The sequence below is a fragment of the Cheilinus undulatus genome, linkage group 15, assembly GCF_018320785.1.
Source record: "Cheilinus undulatus linkage group 15, ASM1832078v1, whole genome shotgun sequence".
Taxonomy (NCBI): domain Eukaryota; kingdom Metazoa; phylum Chordata; class Actinopteri; order Labriformes; family Labridae; genus Cheilinus; species Cheilinus undulatus.
Window position 1 is genome coordinate 13,033,817 of NC_054879.1, and position 23,822 is coordinate 13,057,638.

The following is a 23,822-nucleotide window of genomic DNA, read 5'->3' on the forward strand; positions in this document are numbered from 1 at the left end:
TCATGCAAAACAAAAACATGTTATGACTGTGCCTTTAGTTGAACTGCAAGTCTGTAAAGATAGAGGCGAGTAAAGAAATGAGTGTGGGTGAAAATTTAGTAGCAGTTTTATCAGATCTGGACAACATTTCTTTATTAAAAGAGGAGCAAAGAACTGCACCGAGATCTTCTCTTGGTGGAAATGATATTTTGCTATTCTCCTGACAGGCTTTGGCAAGAGTTTAATTTACCAGCTGGCTCCACTGATAGTGAGAAGGTGGGCGGTGCACACCTGCTAAGTCATGTGTGTCTGACGTGTATGTGGAGCTCTTGCAATGCTGTGCAAGCCTGTGCTCCATTAAAGCTGTAACACAGCGTGAATTATGAGATATCAAATATTGTGCTTTAGCAGTATCAATATGACTATCTCCTGTCATAATGATGGAGGAGCTTCATAACAGAGCTGTGGCAGGTGTCCAGCTCGTTATACACGCTACAAAAGCCAGAGAATTTTTAAAGTGAAACTGCTTTAATCAGTGTTTGTACTGACTTTATCTGAGGTTTTTCTTATTAGAAAAAGTAAGAAACTTAGGATAGTTTGGTCAGATCTTTTAACCATCTGAAAATGGTCATTATGAGGTCTGGTTTGTCTTGTATGATGCCTTTGCACTATTTCTCCTGCAATCCAAAAAAGTGCAGCTATTTGTGAAATTGTCACTTTCATTTAGTCATGCCAAAAATATTCAACCAGGAGTATTGCTTTTGTTGGTCACTGTTCTGCTTGGGTGCTCATGTTAGAATAAACAGCAGATGGACATTGGTGCTCTTTGGCACAAATGAAGGAGAACTATCAGGCTTTGGAAGCAAACACAAGACTTGTTAGTGGAACCAATTCATTTCTATTTTTCAGAGGACTTTAATCATGTTTGTTGATGGTACAGATCTAGGTCTAGATTTACACCCCACCATGTCTTTCCTTTGAAGGCTGATAGCCCCTGATTACAGGATGGTGTTGATGGTTGTGTTATCACGGGACTGATGGAGGGGAAGCTTTTAATAAATTATAACCAGAGATAAAGGGTGAGGAAACACAAGTCACATGATGAAATCCTTATAGACATAATGGCTCAGCCCTTCTGCCTTTTGGCCATCATGAGGGGATTTAGAGATGATTGAAAACATTTCACTTATGGTAGATTACAAGAGTAACATAAAAATATCTGTAAGAGCAGGGCTTTGTGCATTTAAATGCAGGGTCCACTGGGTTAGTGTAACAATAGGCCAACTTTGATCAGATTTATCCTGATTATATTCATCTACTGTATTGAACGTAAACTCCATTTCAAGTCAATTATTAGACAACATTTTCACAGATTTGTGAATCTCTGTCCATCTTTCTTATGAGAGACTCTGCCTCTCTAAATGCTCTATTACACCCAGTCATGTTACTTTCCTGTTGCCAATTAATCTTATTCATTGCAAAATACTCCTCCAGCTGTTTTTCATTAGCACCACTTACTTTTCCAGTCCATTTATACCCGTCCCTACTTTTTAGAAATGTGTTGCTGCCATCAAATTCAAACTGAGTTAATGTTTTTCATTAAATGGTAAAGTGCCTCAGTTTCAACACCTAATATGTTGTTTTAGTTTATGTTCTATTTTGAATATGGGTTTAAGAGATATAAAAATCATTTCATTCAGTTTTTAACTACATTTAACACAGCACCCCAACTTTTTTGGAATTGGGGTTTTAGAGTAACAAAAAAATACTGAGATATTTCAAGTCTTCCCATCACTTAAATCTTAATATCTGTGGAAAAAAAGACCTGACTCCTCAAAGTGACAGTGTGACAGTCAAATACACCCAGTAGAGGCTTTTGAGAGACCTGGACCCTGAGATCAAGGCTAAAATAAGCAGCAATATGAGTGAAAATGTGAAGCCATCATGAAAACAGTAGCGTTTAGTCCAAGTTAGTGATGGCAGAGGAAGGTGATAATGGCGGTGAAGAGCTGGAAGTTTAGAGTCTTTAAGTAAAATATGTGAGAAACACAGCAGCTCCGAAGAGGATTAGCTGAGATTTTCTGCCTTCTTTCTAAAGTGACAGGGATTTTAAAGCCACCACAAGATTCTGGCTTTATTTATTAGAATTAATTAGTCCAAACGGAATTTATTTATAAGCTGCCGCACCTGCAGGAAGTAGATAACAGGAGGGTGCAGCTATATGGTGGAGGGAAAACAAACTCAGATGCAGAGGACACACCTTTATTTGCTATAAGAGTGACTGACATCAGTCTCTCTTATAGCAAATCCTCAGCTTGTGCAAATAAAATATCCATCCCGTTTCCCAGTGATTCTTGTTCTGCGTTAGACTTTGGGAAAAATATACACAAGACTGAGACCCTATCAACAACAAATTAAACTTTTCTCTCTGCTACACTCATGCCTTTCCATCAGCATTCTTCAGAGTGCAGACCATCACACAGACAAGAACATCAGCTGAGGATTCAAAACAGCCTCTGATCCCAAGCATGATCAATAATTGCCTTGAGGATTTTTTAAAAGGATTTTCTCCTCTGTAGACTATTCGGTTAAACGAAATTTCAGTATTTAAATGATAATAAATTTAAATGAAATAGATGCTTAGGAACATCCTTAATTAAAAGTGGCAAAAATGGGTCAAAAGTGATGAAAAAAACTGTAGAAAAAGGGCCAAACAATGGCAAAAGTGGGTGAAAAGTCACAAAAAGGTGGCAAAAATGGGTCAAAAAGCAGCAAAATGGATTAAAGGTGGAAAAAGAAGTGGCAAAAATGGGTAGAAAAAGTGGTCAACCTGGGTAAAAGTAGCATGAACAAATAATTTCAACACCCAATGGCTTGCAACATGCACTGATATCAACAAATCACAACTGGAGAGGTCTAGTTCACTGTTTTTTTAGGGGCCCAGCCAAATCTGTGGGCAGGCCTGGTTACAGTACATGAAATTGTAGTAATAACGTATGGTTGTGCAAATCTCTAAGGCACACCAGCATGCTTTGCCACATTAGTTGCTAATCACTGCTGTATAGAGTCTGCAGAGAATTTCTCATGGATTCCAAGTCCAAGGAAGGACCTTGTGTGCCAACAGACTAATGAATGTGTGACCGTGAACTGTGACAGAAAACATATAACAGATGCAAGTCCTCAGAACATTACTGTGAAAAAATCACAGAACATTACTGTGAAAAATGAGATCTGGGCTGAAAAATTCCGCCCCAACTTTAAAGGGCTCATCAAAGATTCTAAAGGACCAGCTAAATATCCATCAAACACCTTAAATAAGTTTAGCCATATTTAACAAGGATTGAGGAGAGACATTAGCAGAGCTCTTTAATGTCAGGAAACCATAATAACTGTTTGATATATGTAAATAATTGATTGTCTTTTAACATACAGATATAGTAGTGCAATAATTCTTCCAAGGATTAAGTTCCAACCAGCAAGTTTCTGCTATAATGTCAGCTGTAATTCATTAACTGCTGAGATTTGTTACTAATCTTCTCAGCGCCTCAGGACATGACCATCTGTCTGCACGAGTCAATTAGCTAAAGAGCAAGCTAGCTTAGCACTCCAGGAACGGCCATCCATACTCCAGGCTCAGACAGAAGAACAATAAGAAACGTTTTTAATGATTCTACCAACAGGAAACCCTGCAGTAACTAAAGAACTGTAACAACACATATTTTAATTGCAACCATCAATGATTACACACTGTAGTTAGAAGTTCTTTCTTCTATTATTGTAGAATCAAAATGTGCAACTCTTCTAGCTGCAGCACAGAAAAGGAAGTCTTGGCTGTTAGTCGTTTAAGGCTGCTGGACGCCCTGTAACTGCTGGTATCATTGGTATTACCTCAAAGGTGATCGTTGTTCCAGAGGAAAACCACCTTCAGATGATAGTAACATGTTAAATGAGTAAACTATAGCAGAGTCTGCTTTCTTAATTCACAATTCATGAAATGGGGATCACCTAACTGCAGTGAATGCGTCTTATGTAATTTGTAGTATACAGACACCTGTGTCTGGAAAATCCAATCACAAGTTAATCAGGATTCCTGGCTACCATTACACCATGAAGATGAAAGAACTTTCAAGCAACTCAGTGACAAGGTTATTGAAAAGTAGAAGTCAGGGGATGGATACAAAAACAATTTCCATGCCCCAACTTCAGTTAAATCCATCATGAAGAAATGGAAGGAATACAGCACATGTATAAATCTGCCCAAATCAGACCGTCCTCACAAACCGAGTGATCATGCAAGAAGGAGACTAGTGAGAGAAGCCACCAAGACACCTATGACTACTCTGAAGGAGTTGTGAGTTTCCACAGCTAAGATGGGAGATTGGAGAGGCATACAACAATCTGTCCGGGTTCTAGAGAGTGGCAAAGAGAAAGCCACTGTTGAAGTCCACCAAAAGGCATGTGGGAGACTCCATGGTCAGGTGGAGGAAAGTTCTTTAGTCTGATGATACCAAAACGGTTCTTTTTGGCCATCAGATAAGACACCCGATGGACACCAAACACTACACGTCACCACAAACACACCATCCCCACTGTAAAGAATGGTGGTGGCAGCATCATGCTGTGGGGATGCTTCTCAACAGCCAGCACTGGAAGGCTTGTAAATGTAGAGTGAGCAATAAATGCAGCAAAATATAGGACATCAGTTTTTACTTTGACATTAAAAAGATTTTTTTTCAAAAGCCAAATTATACTGACCATGATTGATTTATAAAGTTAATAAAAGGTTAAAACATACAAGGGGGTGAATAATCTTTATAGGCACTGTATGAAGAATATGACAACACAATGAAAAGAGCATCATAACCACAGTAAAGCATGGTGGAGTGGCATCATGCTTTGGGGCTGATTTCCTTCAGCTGGAACTGGAATTGTAGTACAGGTAGAGGGAATTATGAATTGCTCAAAACACCAGTCATTTTTTGGCAAACAACAACAAAAAAACCCTTCAGATATCTTCTGGAAAGCTGAAGATAAATGTCATCTTTTAGCGTGAAAATGACAAAAATCATATGTCTAAATATACAAAGGAACTGATTCAGAAGAAGACAAGAGATCTGGGATAGCCCAGCCAGAGTCCAGACCTCCATCCAGCCAAAAATCTGTGGGTCGACCTGAAAGGGCTGTGGAAATGACCTCTTAACGCATAAGTGCAAATATCTTGGCCTCAAGTTTTTGCACAACAAAAATGTGGCATTTCAAAACAGGTGTGGAGACTTTAATAGCCAATATAACAGACAAATTCTCTGTAAACTGACCATCTCTTTTATTTCTTACTCCACTCTCCTGTTCCAGGTTAACAAGCAGACAGACCTATGAACTCTGATGAATGAGATGCAGATGGTTCTCTGATGAATTTCAATTATTCAACAAAGATTTCCACAAACACTGATGTGAGGAGAGAGTCAGTGACCCATGCAACTGGACAATCTTACCAATGGCGGTCTCTGGCATGGCGAACAGCGTCTTCTCAGTGGCCACTCGAAACCGTCCGTGCACTGACAGACCCACACCCTGCAGGAGAAGAACAAAGGTTACAGAAAAAAAATCAATGCTTTGATGAAGAGAGGAGGAAAAAGTCAAAGGATGAGCTGTGAGGAACTGTTAGGGGAAAACAGGGTGGGGAGAGAGCATTAATACCCGTCACCTCTACAGAGAGCTGAGATTTGAGGTGGAAATGCTGACTACAATAAAAATGAGTAAACCAGGTCGACCCCGGCATTGGCCTGAGAGGGTCTGTGCCTCTCAGAAGGACAGAGGTCATGGCTAATGAGCAGTGTTGGCCAGAGGACGTCTCCATCGCAATTAGGATTCTCCTTCATACCTCCTCTGTGCATAAAAGAGTATTTAGAACATGGACTGTATTAAAAGATAGACAACGTAACAGCTCTTTAAAATCTGAGCTGAGACATTTGGAGCTCCCCCTACTGACTCACTGCAGTAAGCTCTGCCTCCTCCATGTTAACAGATGGTTAATTAGTCAAACAAGAAAATCAAATATAAATTATATGTAAATTAAATTTTTTTTAACCACCTTTTCTATCATTGTATTTAGTTCATATCATGCTGATTTATGAGGAAATGTAACAAACGCTTAAACGAGATTATTATTTCCACAACCATGGATGTCTGCTTCTAACAAACACAAGAATCATTTGTGCTGAAAACTGTATCCCCCTGTGGGATCTTTGCTGTTTAACAGTAAGTTAAATGTCTGTTTTTTTAGCAGAATTGATGGCACATCAATACCCAAGCTCTAACAGCTGATTCCTATTGATCAAGCTCTATCTCCAAACAAACTATTTGTCTGTACCCCTCACAAAGATTTGTTTTTTCTTTTCACAATGGGAGGACTTGAAGACTATCATCTGTCTTTATATACAGTCAATAATAAGGTTAAAAACGTCACAGACGCTGTCATGTTTCTACAGGGAGATATGGTCCAGTGGTATAAAGTAATCACATGCCTTCACTGACCTTCATCTATCTAGAAGATTCTTTATTAATGAATTAATCATCGTCCTCAGGGGACATGGTGTGATGGAGCTCTGTACCTAAGAGCAGGGTCGTTCACATGAAATCTAATCTGTCAGAGAGGCTGCTGCTGATTTATGTCTGAAGAAGGTCAGCAGGTAAATCCTCCTCAGGGTTCACATCCACCTGAACTACAGGCTGGGATTAAACCAGTGATTCATGTCTGATAATGAAGTCATATATACCTGGTTTATTACAGGGAGATGTCGACGAGTCCCGTACATCTGCCCTAACATTCCTCTCTTTCCGGTTTGCTTTGATTTTTGTCATGTCACAATAGATGAGTCCGTCCACATCTATAATAAAAATTGCCTCATAAAGGTGCAGCTTTCCTTGGCCCTGCAGAAGTAGGAAAATCTCAAAGAACCATGACTGAAACAAGACTTTTTGGGAAGCTGAGAGTCAATAACAGGGCTCATATGCAGAGACAAACACACCTATAGGAACCTCACATGTGCATGGGGAGCACATACAGATAGAAATACCCCATCAGACCAGGAATTCAAAACCAGGGACCTTCATGCTTCAAGTCGTAAGCACACTGTGCAGCCAGATAAAACTCAATGCCTTGCAGAGGCACTACATCAGTTAAATATTCAATTCTCTGCCCTGAAAATTTCAGTTTCACCTTGTAAAATATATGGTATGTCTTGTTTTATTTTGAATTTGGAGAAAATGAACTGTGGTGCCATTATTGGCAAGCTTTTGAAGGCTGTGTGCTGCAGAGTTGTGCCTCCATATTGACATACAGTCATGGGCGAAAGTATTGGCACCCCTGGAATTTTTCCAGATAATACACCATTTCTCACAGAAATTGTTGCAATTACAAATGTTTTCGGTATACATGTGTTTATTGCCTTTATGTGCATTGGAACAACACAAAAAATCTGAAGAAAAAAGACAAAATTGACACAATTTCACACAAAACTAAAAAATGGGCCGGACAAAATAATTGGCACCCTTTTAAAATTGTGGGTAAATCATTTAATTTCAAGCATGTGATGCTCATTTAAACTCACCTGTGGCAGTAACAGGTGCTGGCAATCTAGAAATCACACCTGAAGCCAGTTAGAATGTATAAAAGTTGACTCAACCTTTGTGTTGTGTGCCTGTGTGTCACACCCAAGCATGGAGAAGAGAAAGAAGAGCCCAGAATTGTCTGAGGACTTAGAAGGCAAATTGTTGAAAAATATGAACAATCTCAAGGTTTTGAGGCCATCTCCAGAGATCTTGAGATTCCTTTGTCCACTGTGCGTAATATAATCAAGAAGTTTATAACCCATGGAACCGTGGCTAATCTCCCTGGACGTGGACGGAAGAGAAAAATTGACAAAAGAATGCAACGCAGGATAGTTGGAATGGTGGATAAACATCCTCAGTCAACTTCCACACAAATTCAGGCTGTCCTGCAGACTCAGAGTGCAAAAGTGTCAGCTCGGACCATACGTTGTAATCTGAATGAGATGAAGCGCTATGGCAGGAGACCGAGGAGAACCCCACTGCTGACAAAGAGACATAAAAAAGCCAGACTGGAGTTTGCAAAAATGTACCCGAGTAAGCCTCAATCCTTCTGGGAGAACATTTTGTGGACGGATGAGACTAAGGTAGAGCTTTTTGGAAAAGCACGTCATTCTACTGTTTACAGAAAACAGAATGAGGCCTACAAAGAAAAGAACACAGTACCTACAGTCAAACATGGTGGAGGTTCAAGGATGTTTTGGGGTTATTTTGCTACCTCTGGCACTGGGTGCCTTGACTGTGTGCAAGGAATCATGAAATCTGAGACTATCAAAAAAATTTTGGGCCGCAATGTAGGGCAATGAGCGTGCCAAAAGTTTGTCCGGCCCATTTTTTGAGTTTTGTATAAAATTATGTCAATTTTGTCTTTTTTCTTCAGATTTGTTGTGTTGTTCTAATGCACATAAAGGCAATAAACACATGTATACCAAAAACATTTGTAATTGCAACAATTTCTGTGAGAAATGGTGTATTTTCTGGAAAAATTCCAGGGGTGCCAATACTTTCGTCCATGACTGTAGGTCAGAGTAAACTAGGGATTTCAAACTAGGGATGCAAAACATTGGGTTTTTGTCGATGTCTATACAATAATTTTAGCTGATCCTGATATCAGTATTGATATTAATATTAACTGTAGTTCAGTCCTCAAACACCAGTCCTTAAAACACACAATTCAAAGTATGAGGATGAACAAATTAATATATTTCAGTTCTTTAAACACGCTTAAAAGTGTCAGGAATGATAACAAATAAATAAAAAGACTTTAGCTGACATAGGTCTGTTATCCAGGCTAAAACTCCTCTAACCTATTTGTTCAAGCCACCAATATTTCCCGCTGATGAGGGCAGACTTTTATAGCCAAATATTAGTCGGTAATATCATCAGAAGTATTCTAATCTGCCAATATGGATAATTCTCTTTTTAAGCAAATATCTTCCAATTCTGATATTGTGCCAATTAATATCATGTATCCCTTTGTAAAACATATAGATATTATTATAGCACAAAAATCCCCCATTTTGTAAGACAAGCTGACATGCCCTGTTGAGTGAGGAAAATAAAAGAAAGTCAAGAAAATCCTCTGGTCTGACACTCCTGGTACCTTGTCATCTCCCTCTCTTCTTGCTCCTCGTACATGTCAACACGAGCAACAGAAAATTGAAAACGGGACCAGGCTGATGGGTGACAACAGTTGCGCTGCGTCACACTCATTTCTAGTCTCACAGTTTCTAGGTTTCAAAGTTTGACCTCTGCTTTACCCATAAGTATCCATAAGGCTGTTTTTAAATATCTCAGTAAATTAAATGTATTTTACGATATTCAAGGAAATATAACCAAGAAAACATTAAAACAATATTGTACTCTTTTCTGTTATCAGCAGCTGTAGACCTGGAAACTGTAACCTAAAAAGGATGAATCAGTGGGGCACAGATGGCCGAGTGGTTAGGTGGCGCCCCATGTGCGTGGGTGGTTGGGTTCAAGTCAGGCCTGTGGCCCTTACACCACGTTTTGTTTGTTTGTTTATTTTGGATCCCCATTAGCTCAAGCATCAGCTGTAAACTATTCTTCCTACACAAGACAAACATAAACATAAGACAATGCATCACATTGCACCAACATAGCACGACAAACATTTCAACAATTACTACTAATTCAAACAAAGTCAAAGACAACACACATGAAAATAGCTCTGAATGACTGTAAAGAATAGATGTCAGCAAGCCCATGTAGCCAGCACAGTATTCAGAATTACTACTTCCTTCCCCTCTCTCTCATCCCCGTTTGCAGCTCTAGCTACTGCCTTCTCTCTCCAATAAAGGCAAAAGCCAGAAAACAGATATTTCAGATCATTCTCTCCTCCAACATTGTTGTTGACAGAGCTGGTATCATAAGTCCCACCTCTTCTTGATTTAGATTGTACAGTGAGGAAGAAGTGACATTAATGAGAGGAACGCTGTACCAAAAGTTTGAAAAAAAAAAAATCTTAGCTAACTCTGAGGGCATTAGGGATGAAAACACTGGACTATATTGGTTTTTAAGTTAAAAAAAGGCAGTGCTGCTATTACAAAAATTGTTGCTGTGAACAGAAGGTAAGCTTGATTGATTAGTGATGGCATGATTTATATCAGCACACAAAACTAGTCTGTCCATGTGTCCTGTGCTTAAATACTTAACAAAAAAGTCTATGGCCAAAAAAGAGTGAATACTTTTAAGAAATTTGTCACACAACTAAGAAAGAAAATTATCACAAGATTCATATATGACTAGGAAAACTACAGCTCATGTTCCTTATCCTAGGGGGGTTAAACTAATAATTTCTGATGCTTGTTTTCAGTGGTAAAAATGAAAACAACTTTAAAATCCCCCTGTTACCAGCATGCTAAAGCTCTGTAAGAAGAGGGAATGAGAGTCCCAGAGAAACAGTGATCTGATGTGCTGCAGGGTTTGCCTCATGTCTGCGTGACGACCAGCCGAAGAGGATTAAAAATATCTGATCACTGGAGACTAAACAGACCTCTGCATGGAGTAACTGCTCTCTGGAAGAGACAGATCCAAATACAGACAAACAAAAGAGACAGGCTGTGTCTTCTGACAGCTGGAGTTTATGATCGCACTGTTTCACAAACTCGTCAGCACTCGGAGAAAACGCAGGCTCTGGATTATTTCTTCATAAATCTGCTGGACTTTACAGAACAGGAAGAGGAGATCAAAGATATTCACTGTCAATAAAACGACTGTGTTTAAGGAGAAACAGATCAGCTAAAGGGTGGATTTTATTATTTTAGTGTCAAAATTTTTGTACAATGTGTCTTTGAAATCAAAAGATACTTGCGTAACTATTTTACAGTGCAAATACAAACACTATTGTAACTGCACAAAAGTGGTATTAAGAACAGTCATTATAAAATAAAGTACTAAAATATGCGCAATTTTACAGACTTACTGTTTGTCCAAGGCTTTCAATTTTTGGCTTCACTGCTACATACAACTGCGAATCACTCTCATTTTTTACAGGTCTCTGTAAAATTGCTGAATTTAACACTCAACTTTGACTACGTATGAGCTTTTGAACACACTCTTAATCAAATAAGCATGTTGTTACACTTGATTAGAGATGCTTTAAAGAAGGCCAATACAATTGATTTAATATGCTGGGCTTCTGCTTCTGTGGTCTCTTAACTCCATTTCCTGTGAGCTCGAGGCAGTCACAAGTCAAACATGAAGAGGACAGTTCATGTTTGAGTCCAGAGGCCACACAGAGTTCAGACTCATCCTGTTTTCTTTAAACAGAAAAACATGTTGTCCATCAAGAATCTTTGCCCTGGAAAATGTAAAAATGGCTGGTTTTGGCATGCCTTCCTCCAGTTCCTGCGCATTTCAGTATTTCCAGGCATTGAAACAATTCATACAATTCAGTTTGTCACTGATGGTCCTGTTTGTTATAGGTCATACAGATGAAACTATTATTATAACGGGTAAGTTTAGAAAATCTTGCACCAAACATCACAAGGGTCAGGAATCAACAAGTGTGTTGGGGGCACTTGCCACTGTATGAGGATGCCTGCTCTATAAAGAAAGCCAAACTGGCAACCATAGAAGCCTCATTATTGAAAGTTCATGGGCTGGGACCTTTTGGGCCTAATCCAAGTCTTTCTTTAATTTTTGACAAGTTGACTAGATGTAATAAAAGTTTATATTTAATTGCACTTGATATTATTCACCTAGGAGCATCCCTGATGTTAGCAAGAATCCTGCAGCCTTTATGACTACCTCACTCTCTCCTCCTCACACTTCCCATCATAAATTAAAAGTAGCCTCTTGCAACAACAGAGCCAAAACAGTTAAAAACAAATGACCCACATTCATGTGAGCACATTTTATATGTAAGACACGTTTCATACGTCAGAAAGACGGTGAAATGATCAGTCAGTGATGTATTCAGTCACAGCAGCTAATGATAAACTCCAAGATTTCTTAATTAAATCAAGCTGCCTCAGCCCTGGTATTAGGCACGCTGTCAAACTCATGGATTACTGGGAGAACTTGAGCAGATTACATACAGTCGTTATGTAATAAGACCTGTGATGCTTGAAAAGACAAAATTTCACTGCAGTGAAAAGGCCTGTTCAAAAATCACTGTATTTTACAGAGAAATTAGGAGGTCTTACATAGAAAGGCATTGTTAATCAAACTAAGCACCATTATATATATATTAATACTCATAAATTTTTATGCTTTATCTCAAAGGCAACAGCATTTTTTAACCGTTTTTATTCCCTAATGTAAGTTGAACATTACATGTGTAAGAAGATGTTTTATAATGGTTTTTATGGTTGACAATACAACACTTTGGTCAACTTTTACTCTTTTGAAACGCCCTTCATAAATATACACAGCAAAAACTGGAGTGTTGAAATCCTATTTTTAAACATTTCAGAGTTGATTTAAACTCCAAAAGTGTAATTTTAATTCTGTTCTTAGTAAAATCCCTTCAGTGTTGGAGTTATTTGACAGTGTTGATCCATTTAGTGTTAGTCCAACTTTATAAAAGAGTTAACTGATCTAAGATCCATCTACAGCAATTTCAGATCTCGGCGGTGGAGTTTTCCCATCATGCTCTTCAGCAGTTTAGATGTGTTGATATACTTTTATGAGTTTAGGTGCATTAAGATGTTGCCTTTTGTAAAATGATCTCTATTGGGATTCGTTTTCTCATGTTTCTGGTGGATTATCAGGGCCGCATCTTGCTATAGGGGGACGGTGCAAATGCATGGGGCCCCACAACCCACTAGGGGCCCCCAAAGCTGATTTGAATATTTAATGTGACATAACAGTTTGAATAATCCTGCCTCCATTCCTACAGCTGAGTTAAATTTTGGATGTAGTATTTTATTTTATTCAAAAGAATCATAATATCACAAACTGGAGTAAATGTAATGTAAACCACACTATATCTGACTGTTGGCTCTGCCTACAGAATATCTATCTATTTATGTAATGGATTAGGAATCTCTCCATTGTAGTTTAGCAAACTAGGGACCCCAAACAGCATCTTGCACAAGGCCCCGACAAAGCTAGGAACCGCCCTACGGATTATTGTTTTTTTAACACTTCTGCACCATGAGTGAAGTGATCCCGTAAGTTAAGCTGCGTTTCCATTAAACTTTTTCGTAAAATAAAAGCAATCTTAAATTTTGACTAAGTACAATTGCGCTTTGAATGTGTTTCCATTGGAGGGAGTTATGGGCATGAGCCTCCAAATGATCATAAATCTCATCTCACGAGACTCCCCTGCAAGGAAGCTGGATGCTCAAAACCTGTAACATGTTGGTACGGTTATGATTACTTCTACAGAGGTTGCCTTGATAATTATGAACAAAAGACAAAGGCAACAGATGATAGTTCAGAGGCAAAGTCCGCATGTATAGCAAAAGCCATGTATAAGGGTATAGGTCTGATCTTAAGAAAAGTCTCATCTCCTTTTGTCCACACATACCATACCATGTTGTCTCGAAGTGAACTGGTCATGTGACACCTTATGTCCTGTGACGTGTAAATGCAGAAAAAGCTTTTTCCATTGCACTTTTGCAATATTTCTATATTGAAACTTCTGAAAAACCTTCTCATAAGAGCGGGAAAACTTTTAAGGGATATTGAAGAGGTTTCTTGAATTTAAGGTGTTTCCATTACCAGTTTTTCATTTTTGCTATTTAAATTTTGCACATTCCTAAGGGTAATGGAAACACAGCTTTAGTCACTTTCCACCTGTGGCAATGGACGGTTTTCAGTCAAAGATGGAATGCTGATTTTAACCAAAGGGTGTTTAGCTCTGTTTTTTTCCCTTTATTTGCTCCGTGCAAGGAGACATCGGATTTTGCCACATTTTGTTGGGGTGAGGCCAAAAGCTCACATCTCCATTTGTCATTACTTCTTATTTTTGTTACAGATCAGTGCTAATGGACACCCTTTACATCTATCAGTTCTTTATGTCTTGTTTCATTTACTTTTTACAAAGTTGCTTTTTACAAATTTTAAACCACAAAACAATATTCAAAAAGAGAGTGACTATGACCAGTTAGTATTTAGTTATTTGCATAAATACAGTTTTTTTGTTTTTGTTTTTGTTTTTTTTAATTCCCTTGAAAGTGGTGATATTGGAGCTATGTGGTTTTGGCCTGACAGCAGCGAACTATTATATACAAGCTTACAATACTTGAATACTAAATTTACACCTGAAAGAAAGAAATAACACACCGTCATGTGTTAGAAATTGACACACTTCAAGAGAGTTAAAATATCAACAATTTCCAAAGTGTTAGTTTAACCTGGAACCGGTGAGAATTACATAAACTCTGAAAATGTGTTACATTTAACACTTTGGGAGATAAATAACTCTGAATTTCTTGATTTTTGGCACTAGTTTAAGGACAACATCCAGAGTTCATCTATTACTCACACAATGAGTCATGAATCAGAGAGCACTTCAAATGTAAGATAAATAATCCTTACACATCACAGTATTTCTTTCTAGTAAAAGTTGACAACTCTGAAGAATTAGATTTTCCCATGATGCAAAGAAAGGGTAAGTCTCCATGCACTGAACACTGAATAATCCAGAGGATGCTAAATCTAACATTATCTGAGTTTCACCAGAGGAAGTGGAACATTGTTATACGATGTTGCAGTGCCACTCGGCACCATATAAGAACAAGTCTCCACATCCTGAGGTAAACATCAGAAGCACGTAGAGCTGCATGTTTATAGCTAATGCTTACAAACTAAATGGGCTTCTAAATTTACAACCTGGCTGAGAAAGTTTACACCAGCCAGGACTATGGAGGGTTTAATGGAACTTCTCATTATGGTACAACAAAATATTTATAGAACAGGTGGTGTGAAATATATTATAATGATGCAGGGTGATTAGAATTATTTTAACCCCCTCTGTACCAACAATACTGTGGCTGCAGGGAGACACTGACATGGCTAAACCAAAGGGACAATAAACACTCTTGAAAAAGAGATTTTGAATCTTGAATCTCAATGAGTTTTTCTGCCAGTTAAATAAAGATTAAATAAATACAGAAAATAAAACACATGCAATTAAAAATAAACACAAATAACAAGCCTAAACGGTATCATCTCCTCTGTTGTCTCCTCTCTTTCCTTATATGCAATAAGTTCAGCAATAATTTCTGCTGCTACTCTAACATTATACTCTCAATTTCAGTTGCAACAGTTTTCTGAGCACAAGTAAGCAGGACAGTTAGGGGAGTGGCTATATGGGCTTACAAAGTGGCACACTGCAGCTGCAAAGGCTAAAAGCCCGGTTCAGCTCCTCCTGTTTGCCTGATGCTACACTGACTAAAGTCTGGCTTCAAACATCTTTTTAGTAACAAATGGGTGATGTCACAGAGACTACGTCCATGTTTAATATAGTCTTAATGTTCTATCTAATACTGATATGCATGAGCTGACACAAAAATCTTCAATCAATTATCAGTGTCTTTGTCTAGCCGGAAAAGTAGTTTAAACAGCAAAAAACTTTGCTCCAACAAGAGATGCTATCCCACCAATAAAAGCTACTTTTATGTGTTGTAAGTTGTGATTTCAGGGAATTTTTCAAATAAGAAAGGCAGACATTTGACTGGGGCATGCAGAGTTAAATATTGATCAGACTTAGAGTGAATAAAGCAGTTCACGTTAAAAATCCTGTTTTAAAGATGCATCTGCAGATGCAGGATATGCATCTTTTAGGTCAAATCATTGTGCTGGTTATCTTTCAGTGTCTTTTTATTTTATACAGATATTTGTTGGATGTTTCCTCTTAAATATAAACAGAATAGGTGACAGAAAACAAACCAACAATTAAGAAACAAATTAATTTTAGGTTGAAAAAAATCTGTTTTTTATCCTGTAATCCTGTAAAAGTCAAAAGCATCTCCTCAAATAGGACTAATTTAAATATCCATACAAATTATTTTCTAATTTCTGATCCTCTTTAGCTATGAGAGACGGTTAAACTAGACACAAATGTATGCTTTGCTGTTATGAACTCAATTTAGTTTATTTCATTCATGTTCTCAAGCTGAATCAGGTCTTCAAATGACAGCCACTATCCAAAGACATAAATTGTATACAGCTGTTTTTTCACTGTTAATGGATGTGCTTTTTGTATTGGCCAGTTTGTTTATCAAATTATAGAAATAATACCAAAAATATGTTTTAAGAACATTTCTATGCTGTGCAGAACAATGAGAAAACTATTTAGATGATGCAGAGGCCTTCCATTTGGCGTAAAGACTCCAGTGACAGTTAACAGTCAGAGACACTTAAGGAGAAAGCAACATCTTTCCACATCCCTCTTGCACAAAGTATTCACTTTCAAAACAAGCTGTGCTAAGGACCTGAGACATGGGTTACTAAACGCTGGGATCAAAGCCTGCGAGGAGGTTTTTATGGCTCTCACTGTCTTGTCTTCCTCTTAGATGACATGGATGTTAGCAAACAAAAGCTCCGTCTCCAGAGGGGAGAGACTACAGCGTGCAGAAATATCCATCTGCTAGACAATAGATGGATATGGATAGGTGACTTCAATGAACTGCAGTGCTGAAGTCAGCCTTGCCCTAAAAGAATTTGAAATGCCTTGCTGCTTGTTATGCTTGACAAATAAACTTGCCTGACCTTATAATCGTAGACAAATGAATGCATTTATGGAGATGATTGAAATTTTAAGGGAAACTAATCTTGCAGAAGGAAGTGAGAGGAGAGTCACGCACACGCATTAATAACACCCCAGCTACCAGGATCTTAATTCTGGGGATTTTAAAGTTAGTGAGCGATGAGTGTAGCGAGGATGTGTGCGTGTTCTTTGACCTGCTAATGACTCTTCTTCACTCCCTGGTGGTTTGTTATCACTAACGCAGGAATGCTTCTCCGCCGTGGGAGTTCTGCCCAGAGCTCTGAGCAGAACTGGGAGCAAGGACTCCAGTCGCTCTCAGACTTTTCCATATATAGAACGAGTCTGTTTTAAACCACTTCACATTAAACAGCCTTTACCCAAAGGATGGCCTGCGTCAACATCAACATCTTTTTCTCTGTGCTGACATTACAGATAAGAGCGGCGTGCTTCTCTTCACTTTACTCCCTCAGTGATGAATCCAAAGAAAGGATCAAAAGGGTGTTTGATAAGGCAAAAATCGCAGCTTTTTTACGTTTCCTCTGGGATGATGAATAGAAGTGACCATATGGTAACACAAACTAGAATCAAGCTCTCAGATGTTCCTCACATCCATTTCTGCATGTCAGTCAAGGACATGTTTTCAGCTTTGGTTTGGACAGATAAATTACAGCCTCTGTCTCTTTTTGAGGAGAAAATGGTAAAGGAGGGTTGGGTTATCATCGTGGCTGTCAAAACAGAGAAATACAAGCACTCAAGATTTTTTTTCTGGTTCACAGCTTCCAGCTCTCAAACCTCCTGTGAATTTCCCAATGTTTGAGATGTTTACAATACTGAAATGTTGATCCAACTTGAATTCAAGCCTCTTTCTTGGATATTTCTACCAACCAGTGTAGTTTGTGCAACAAGCGCATTGCTTCCAATAGAAAGAGAATTTAATGTCCCTTCTGAGCTGAAATTTGATTTCCTAAAGCATTGTCTGTTTTGTTCTGCTGTTTGTCTCTTGATGTGTTTAAGGTGATAAAGACATACAACCCCAATTCCAAAAAAGTTGGGCCAACGTATATATTTTATGAGATTTGTTACTGCCATCAACTTCAAAATGAGCTCATATTTTTAATGAAATGGTAAAATGTCTCAGTTGCAACATCTGATATGTTGTTGATGTTCTATTTTGAATAAAATATGGGTTCATGAGATTGGAAAATCATTGCATTCTGTTTTTATTTACATTTCACATAGCGCCCCAACTTTTTTGGAATAAGGGTGGTACATAACAGATGCACAGTCGCACATGACTCCCACACAATGAATATTAATTACTCATTGTAGCAATAAGAGGAGAAAACACTCCACATATAAAAGTTGCAGCCAAGAGGACAAAAATGTGACGCCTCACACACAAAGGATCTTCATTTTTCAAGTGGACTATCATCAAAATTAATCTAGACATGACTTTAGAGGACAACCACTTTACTGTTTATAAGATGTGGGATGCAAGTTTCATTTCTTATTCAAATTAACAGTGAAATAAAAAGGGCTGCCTAATTTAGATAGCAAAAACCCAAAGAGATATTTTAGTCTTTTAGCACAACCAACTGCTGAAAAACATTTTCAGGTGCCCTGTCAGCACGTCAGTCAAAACTATTGCTTAAGCACAACCTCCCAAAATCTCCAAGAGAACATGGCTGCAAACATCCACAAACACATGCACATTTATGTCTCAGTTTTTGATCAGTAAATTAAGAGGACTTGCTGGTAAGAGTTGTTCTCAGGGTCATTTTCATAAGTATTAAGCGTAAATATATTTTCATGGTTTAAAATGATGGACTGCAATGTTTGTGATCAATTTGGATATACAACCTGGCTAATTTCATGTTACTTTTTAATTCACTTTTAAAGTTTTTCAGTTATCTAAATGCTTGTTTTTCCCCCTCAGCTTGTGTTTGGGTTCGACTCATTTTGAACAACTACCTACATCTTAAAATTGACCGGATGCTTTGTATTTGCTTGTTCCTGTTTGGGTTGATCTGCTCTTTGTGGATTGACATGTTCTAGCAGAGGGCTTTGCTGAAAATAGACAAACCTTGAGCAGAGTGGACTGGAGTGGCGCTTCTGGCTGCTTGAGGCTATGTGCTCTGGAGTGTGCTTTGTGTGTGGATTGTTGTGCAGATAGAGATTGTGGAATTTGTGTGCTATACTTTAAGATCACAAGCTTATTCAGAAGCTACGATGGTTATCATGTCTCTTATTCATGGCTGCAAAGTTACAGCTCACAGGCTGTAAACTAGGACGTGCAACGAGTCGATGAATTCAACTGCAGCTGACAAGATGTCATCTGGCACCAACAGGTGCAACAGGTCTGAAAAGGGTTTTAATTATTGCTAATGCAAAAGTTAACTAATGCCTTACATTTCTGACAACGTAACACAGTGTATCAAGTTACTTGCATCGTGCCCGAGGTATGTGGGCGACCTAGGTACAAGTCCGGCCTGTGGCTCCTTTTTCCACTCTCCCATCCCTGTCTCTAACTCAATCAACTATCCTCCTCTCAAGCATTGGCTCTCAACTGGTGCTTTAAAACCCTCATTCAGAAGAAGCTGTGCCGACTACAGCACCATGTTCACTTCGCAGTTGAGCCACTTTGTGTCACTTTTAGTTCCAGTTTGAGCTCAATGAAAAATTTGTTTTTCACGTTTAGAACTACATGCTCTAATTTTTTTTATCTACTTTGTCCTTTGTGCAAACAACAGACAAAATTATGCAAGGGTAAATTATGCTGCTCATCTCATGGTCTTTATTTCCCTGAAAGAAATTCACAGTAGATATGAATGAAACAACTCCCTCCTTGTTCAATTCAATAACTTAGTAAAACCGTGCATGTGCACAGAAAAAGTACAATCAAAATAGCACAGACTTTATCAACACTGGTCACGTCTATTCATCATCCCAGAGGAAATGTAAAAAAGCTGTGATTTTTGCCTTATCAAACACGTTTTTGATCCTTTCTTTGGATTCATCACTAAGGGAGTAAAGTGCTGTAATTTCAGCACAGAGAAAAAGATGTCAATGTTGACGCAGGCCACCCTCTGGGTAAAGGCTATTTAATGTGACGTGGTTTAAAACAGACTCGTTCTATATATGACATGAACTGTTAGTTTCTGAAGCGTACTTGTGAAGCCCAGCAATGGCAGTCACCATACACCGCAGACTGCAACATCTTAAACTTAAATTGTCCTTAAACTCTCCAAATCTAGAAAATTAATTCAAACTAGGCAACTCCTGCAGTTATACAGTTATGCAGTTATGTGCAAGCAAATACTGAGGAATACCAGCATCAAAGTGCACCACAAAAGTGAAGATTTTAACATTGAGGTCCAATGTTGTGTGAAGGGCTTGTTAGGTCTTCTCACATCTGTACACCGCAGGGACAGTGTCAGGATGACTAATGACGCCCGTACGCTCTGAAGGCTATGAGAAACCTGAGGGGTTAATCAGTGTCAAGGTTATTAGACTGAAGTCAGAGTCACCTTAGGGTCTCGCATCCTCTCTGACCAGATGATTTTAAACATATTAACATATTTAAAACCTTTCTAAAGTGTGTATCTGAATTATTTTATCTCATGCTTTCTTTAAAGGGGAAGCACCGAGATCTAAAGTAAACCACAGGTTTGGTGAATGAAGAGTGGGAGCAACAATGCTTTTTGCTTTGTCACTCTTCATTCGGCCAATCAGAGCCTCCCACTGCAACGAGCAGCAGGTAACAGAGACAGATGGTTCACCGCTGACATCTACAGGCAAATTTGAGCATTACAATACACAGAAAGAAAAGCTCCTAGCTCCAAGTGATCAAAAGTAACAGGATCAAAATAATGTCCTGCTAGGGTGGAAAGGCATCCACATGGTTTATATGGAAAGTACATGTACTCACCCCTCCCATTGTTATTCCATCAATAAGGGCGATGTATGGTTTCTTTAATGTTCCTGAAAAGACCAAATCAAACTTGAAGAACTGACTGAAAACTGAATACAAGCACACAGGTAAGTAAAAGTCTGGGTGTTTGATTTTTTTGAAGGGAGGCCACATGTTTATTTCCATGGATAACACATACTGCAAATAAGAGAGGGTTCATTGTAAATATTCTTACCAATAGCATTATTGAGAATGTATTCTTCACGGAAAAAGTCCTCAGCGAGGGGGTCTCCAACCTTCCCTGCATCTGTTACCGCTGAGAGGAAGAAAACAGGTCATGAGAGCGAGATAGGAATATGTTTTTAATACAGATAGAGGGAGTGATGTAGCAGACTGCTGGTAGTGAACTTGGACTTATAGCTGTCCTAGATCAATGCCCAGGTAGGCCGGGTGTAGCAGGTTAGGTTGGATTGGATTGGATTGTTTCAGAGTCAGCCTTTGTCTTCCTCGTCAGTGTTTCAGTGATAATTGAGACTTCATATTTTCTTCAATAATGAAGCCATGATTATAAATGACAAACAAATACAAAACACAAGTAATAAATAAATAAATAAACCCAGCTCAGACTAACAAAATTACATGAGGTTGCAGGAAATCATCTGTGTTACTGACAGCTCCAACATCACAATTCAGAATCAGTCGACTCCTTGTAAGCTGCAGAGAGATTTTAAAAAGTTTGTTAGTCAGGCAGCAAATCCAGCTTTGGAGTCTGAACACTTACCTGGTTAGATCTTGGTGGTTTCCAGCTGACTGTATAAAAACCATTTTATTATATTACTCTTATGATCTCTCTCTCTTATGAGATTATCTTGCAGATGACTTCTACCGTGAGGAATACATTTCCAACAATGATATCAGTAAGTACATTATTATTAATACCTCTGTTATCTAAAGCATGTAAAACATGTGGCTTCACTTCAAACAATTAAACACCCAGGCTTTCACTTGACAGTGTGTTTAAATTCAGTTTCCTCTTATTTTTGCATGTTTTGTTTGGTGTTTTCAAGAACATCCAAGAAAGTGTACATTGTCAATAGAGATAGGATAACAATTCAAGATGGTGAATACATTTATTACCCAAGCAACCAAATATAAACTGAAGAGATGGGTTAACAGCATTGATGCTTTTCCAAATGTAATGAGACTTTATTTCCACCCTCGTTTGTTTTGGTCCCAGTGTCTCATATCAGTATTGGAAAATTAGAACCCACCAGATAGAGGTTTCTCTGTGCAGGTTCAGGTGTATCTGTTAGACCTGCCAGCCATGGTGGTAACGTTACGATTGATGTGGCAGAAAACAATGCAAAAATTCAATCCCAGTATATTGTTTGTTATTCTCTGTGGCCAGAGCCAGGTGAAGGTACAAGAGCCCCGCCTCCCCCTCATGTCACAGTGACACGCTATGTGCTAAAATGACTTGGCTCAGTTGTTTAGCCCAGAGCAGCATGGATTTGCTTCTCTATTTGCTTCTCCATCAAAGCATGTCTACCAACCAGTGTTGGTAAACATTACTTTTAATGAGTAATCAGTAAGGAGTAACGTAACATGATAGATTTACAATTCGAGTAATCCATTAATAGTTACATTTTTCATAAAAGTAAACTCTTACTGACAGAAAAATCCCCAATTTTCTCTCTCTTCTGTGGCCACAAAAAGAGATCATGGGCTGCAAATTGGGCATCAACAGCAGGTGACTAGACAGATAGTTCACTAGTGACACCTACAGGCACATCTGAGCATTACAACACATGACAGAAATGCTCAAAGTGGAATCAAACAAAACAGGAGGAAAATCACGTCAAACTATACTAGTATGTGAACATTTAGAAAGATGTCTTCACAGTTTACTCTCCTATTAAGTTTTAATTAAAGTACAAAAGATTTAAGCACTCACCCCTCCCATTGTTATCCCATCAATAAGGGCGATGTACGGTTTCTTCAATCTCCCTGAAAAGACCAAACCAAACATGCAGGAGCAAAATAAAACTATCTTTTAGTAAGAATTTAAGAGAAGCCTGGGTTTTTAACTGGTCAAAGTGAGGCCTAATGTAAATGCATGTCCATGGATAAAACACACTGTTGAGAACAGAGGCTTTTTTCTAAACGTTACCAATAGCATCGTTGAGAATGTATTCCTCTCTGAAAAGTTCCTCTGGAAGAGATTCTCCAGCTTTTCCTGCTTCTGCAAGAACTGAGAGGAAAAAATGGATCAAAACAGCAACAGAGGAACATGACTGAAAAACAGTAAGAGGAACCATCGATGGATGTTTGGACTCCGAAGTTAAACAAGGGAATTGCTGCCTGTCACAAAAACTTTTTAGTACCTCTCTGCAGACAGAGACTCCTGATTTTGAACTATCAGTTATGAGGACATTTTTCTTTAATCTAGTGAAATTTATCATTCATTCGGTTCAGTTGGCATCATGGCCACATTACTTTCATAACAATCAAGCCATTCCTCTTGTCATTCTCTAGCCTCTGTTCATGGGATGTTCAACATAACCACTAATCCAGTGGTTCTTAAATGGTGTGGCAACGCACACTGGTGTGTCTTGGGAAACTTTGGGTATGCTGTAGGAATTTGGACAACCATATGATATTACTACAGCTATACATCAACTAAAGGAACTGTAACAAATTATTCATATTAGAGACAGCAGGTACAGAAGGTCCCACTGACATGTTGTTTGGTTTGGTTAGTTAAGTTCAGGTGGTAAAGGTTTATTTAGGGTTGGTGCATACTTATTGATATCAAATCTAAGACTTTTTAAGAACATTTAAGACCAAAACAAAGAAATATAAATGCCACTTTTGCACCCTACAGCTTTGGTGCTTTCTGATTTCACGCTAGAATGAACAGATTCGATTCTCAAGCTTTTTTTTTTTACATGTCTTTCAAGCCACTTCATAATTGTGGCTGGCCAACCATTCCCTGCATTTTGTACCATGAACCCAAACTTTCACTGTCCCATCTTCTTCCCATCGCCCCTAAATTAAGGGTTTATGATTGGTGTAATAATAATACGCTTTTTGAAATGCAGCTAGAATTGCGGAGAACTGTCTTATGAAAAAGCCATTGAG

At 38.4% G+C, this 23,822-nt stretch overlaps 1 protein-coding gene across 2 annotated transcripts in view; it reads right to left on the reverse strand.

Annotated features, from left to right (window-relative positions):
- hibch (3-hydroxyisobutyryl-CoA hydrolase) overlaps positions 1 to 23,822 on the reverse strand; it is a 43,417-nt gene that overhangs the window by 14,497 nt on the left and 5,098 nt on the right. Inside the window, exons 5-7 of one of the 2 annotated variants that reach the window (XM_041807891.1) lie at positions 20,917 to 20,997; positions 20,700 to 20,752; positions 5,472 to 5,550 (exon numbers count right to left, since the gene is read on the reverse strand). In XM_041807891.1, coding sequence (XP_041663825.1) covers positions 5,472 to 5,550; positions 20,700 to 20,752; positions 20,917 to 20,997 — 213 coding nt within the window. Of the gene's footprint in view, positions 1 to 5,471; positions 5,551 to 20,699; positions 20,753 to 20,916; positions 20,998 to 22,635; positions 22,689 to 22,851; positions 22,933 to 23,822 lie in introns of both variants that reach the window. The other variant, XM_041807892.1, reaches the window with a different exon arrangement.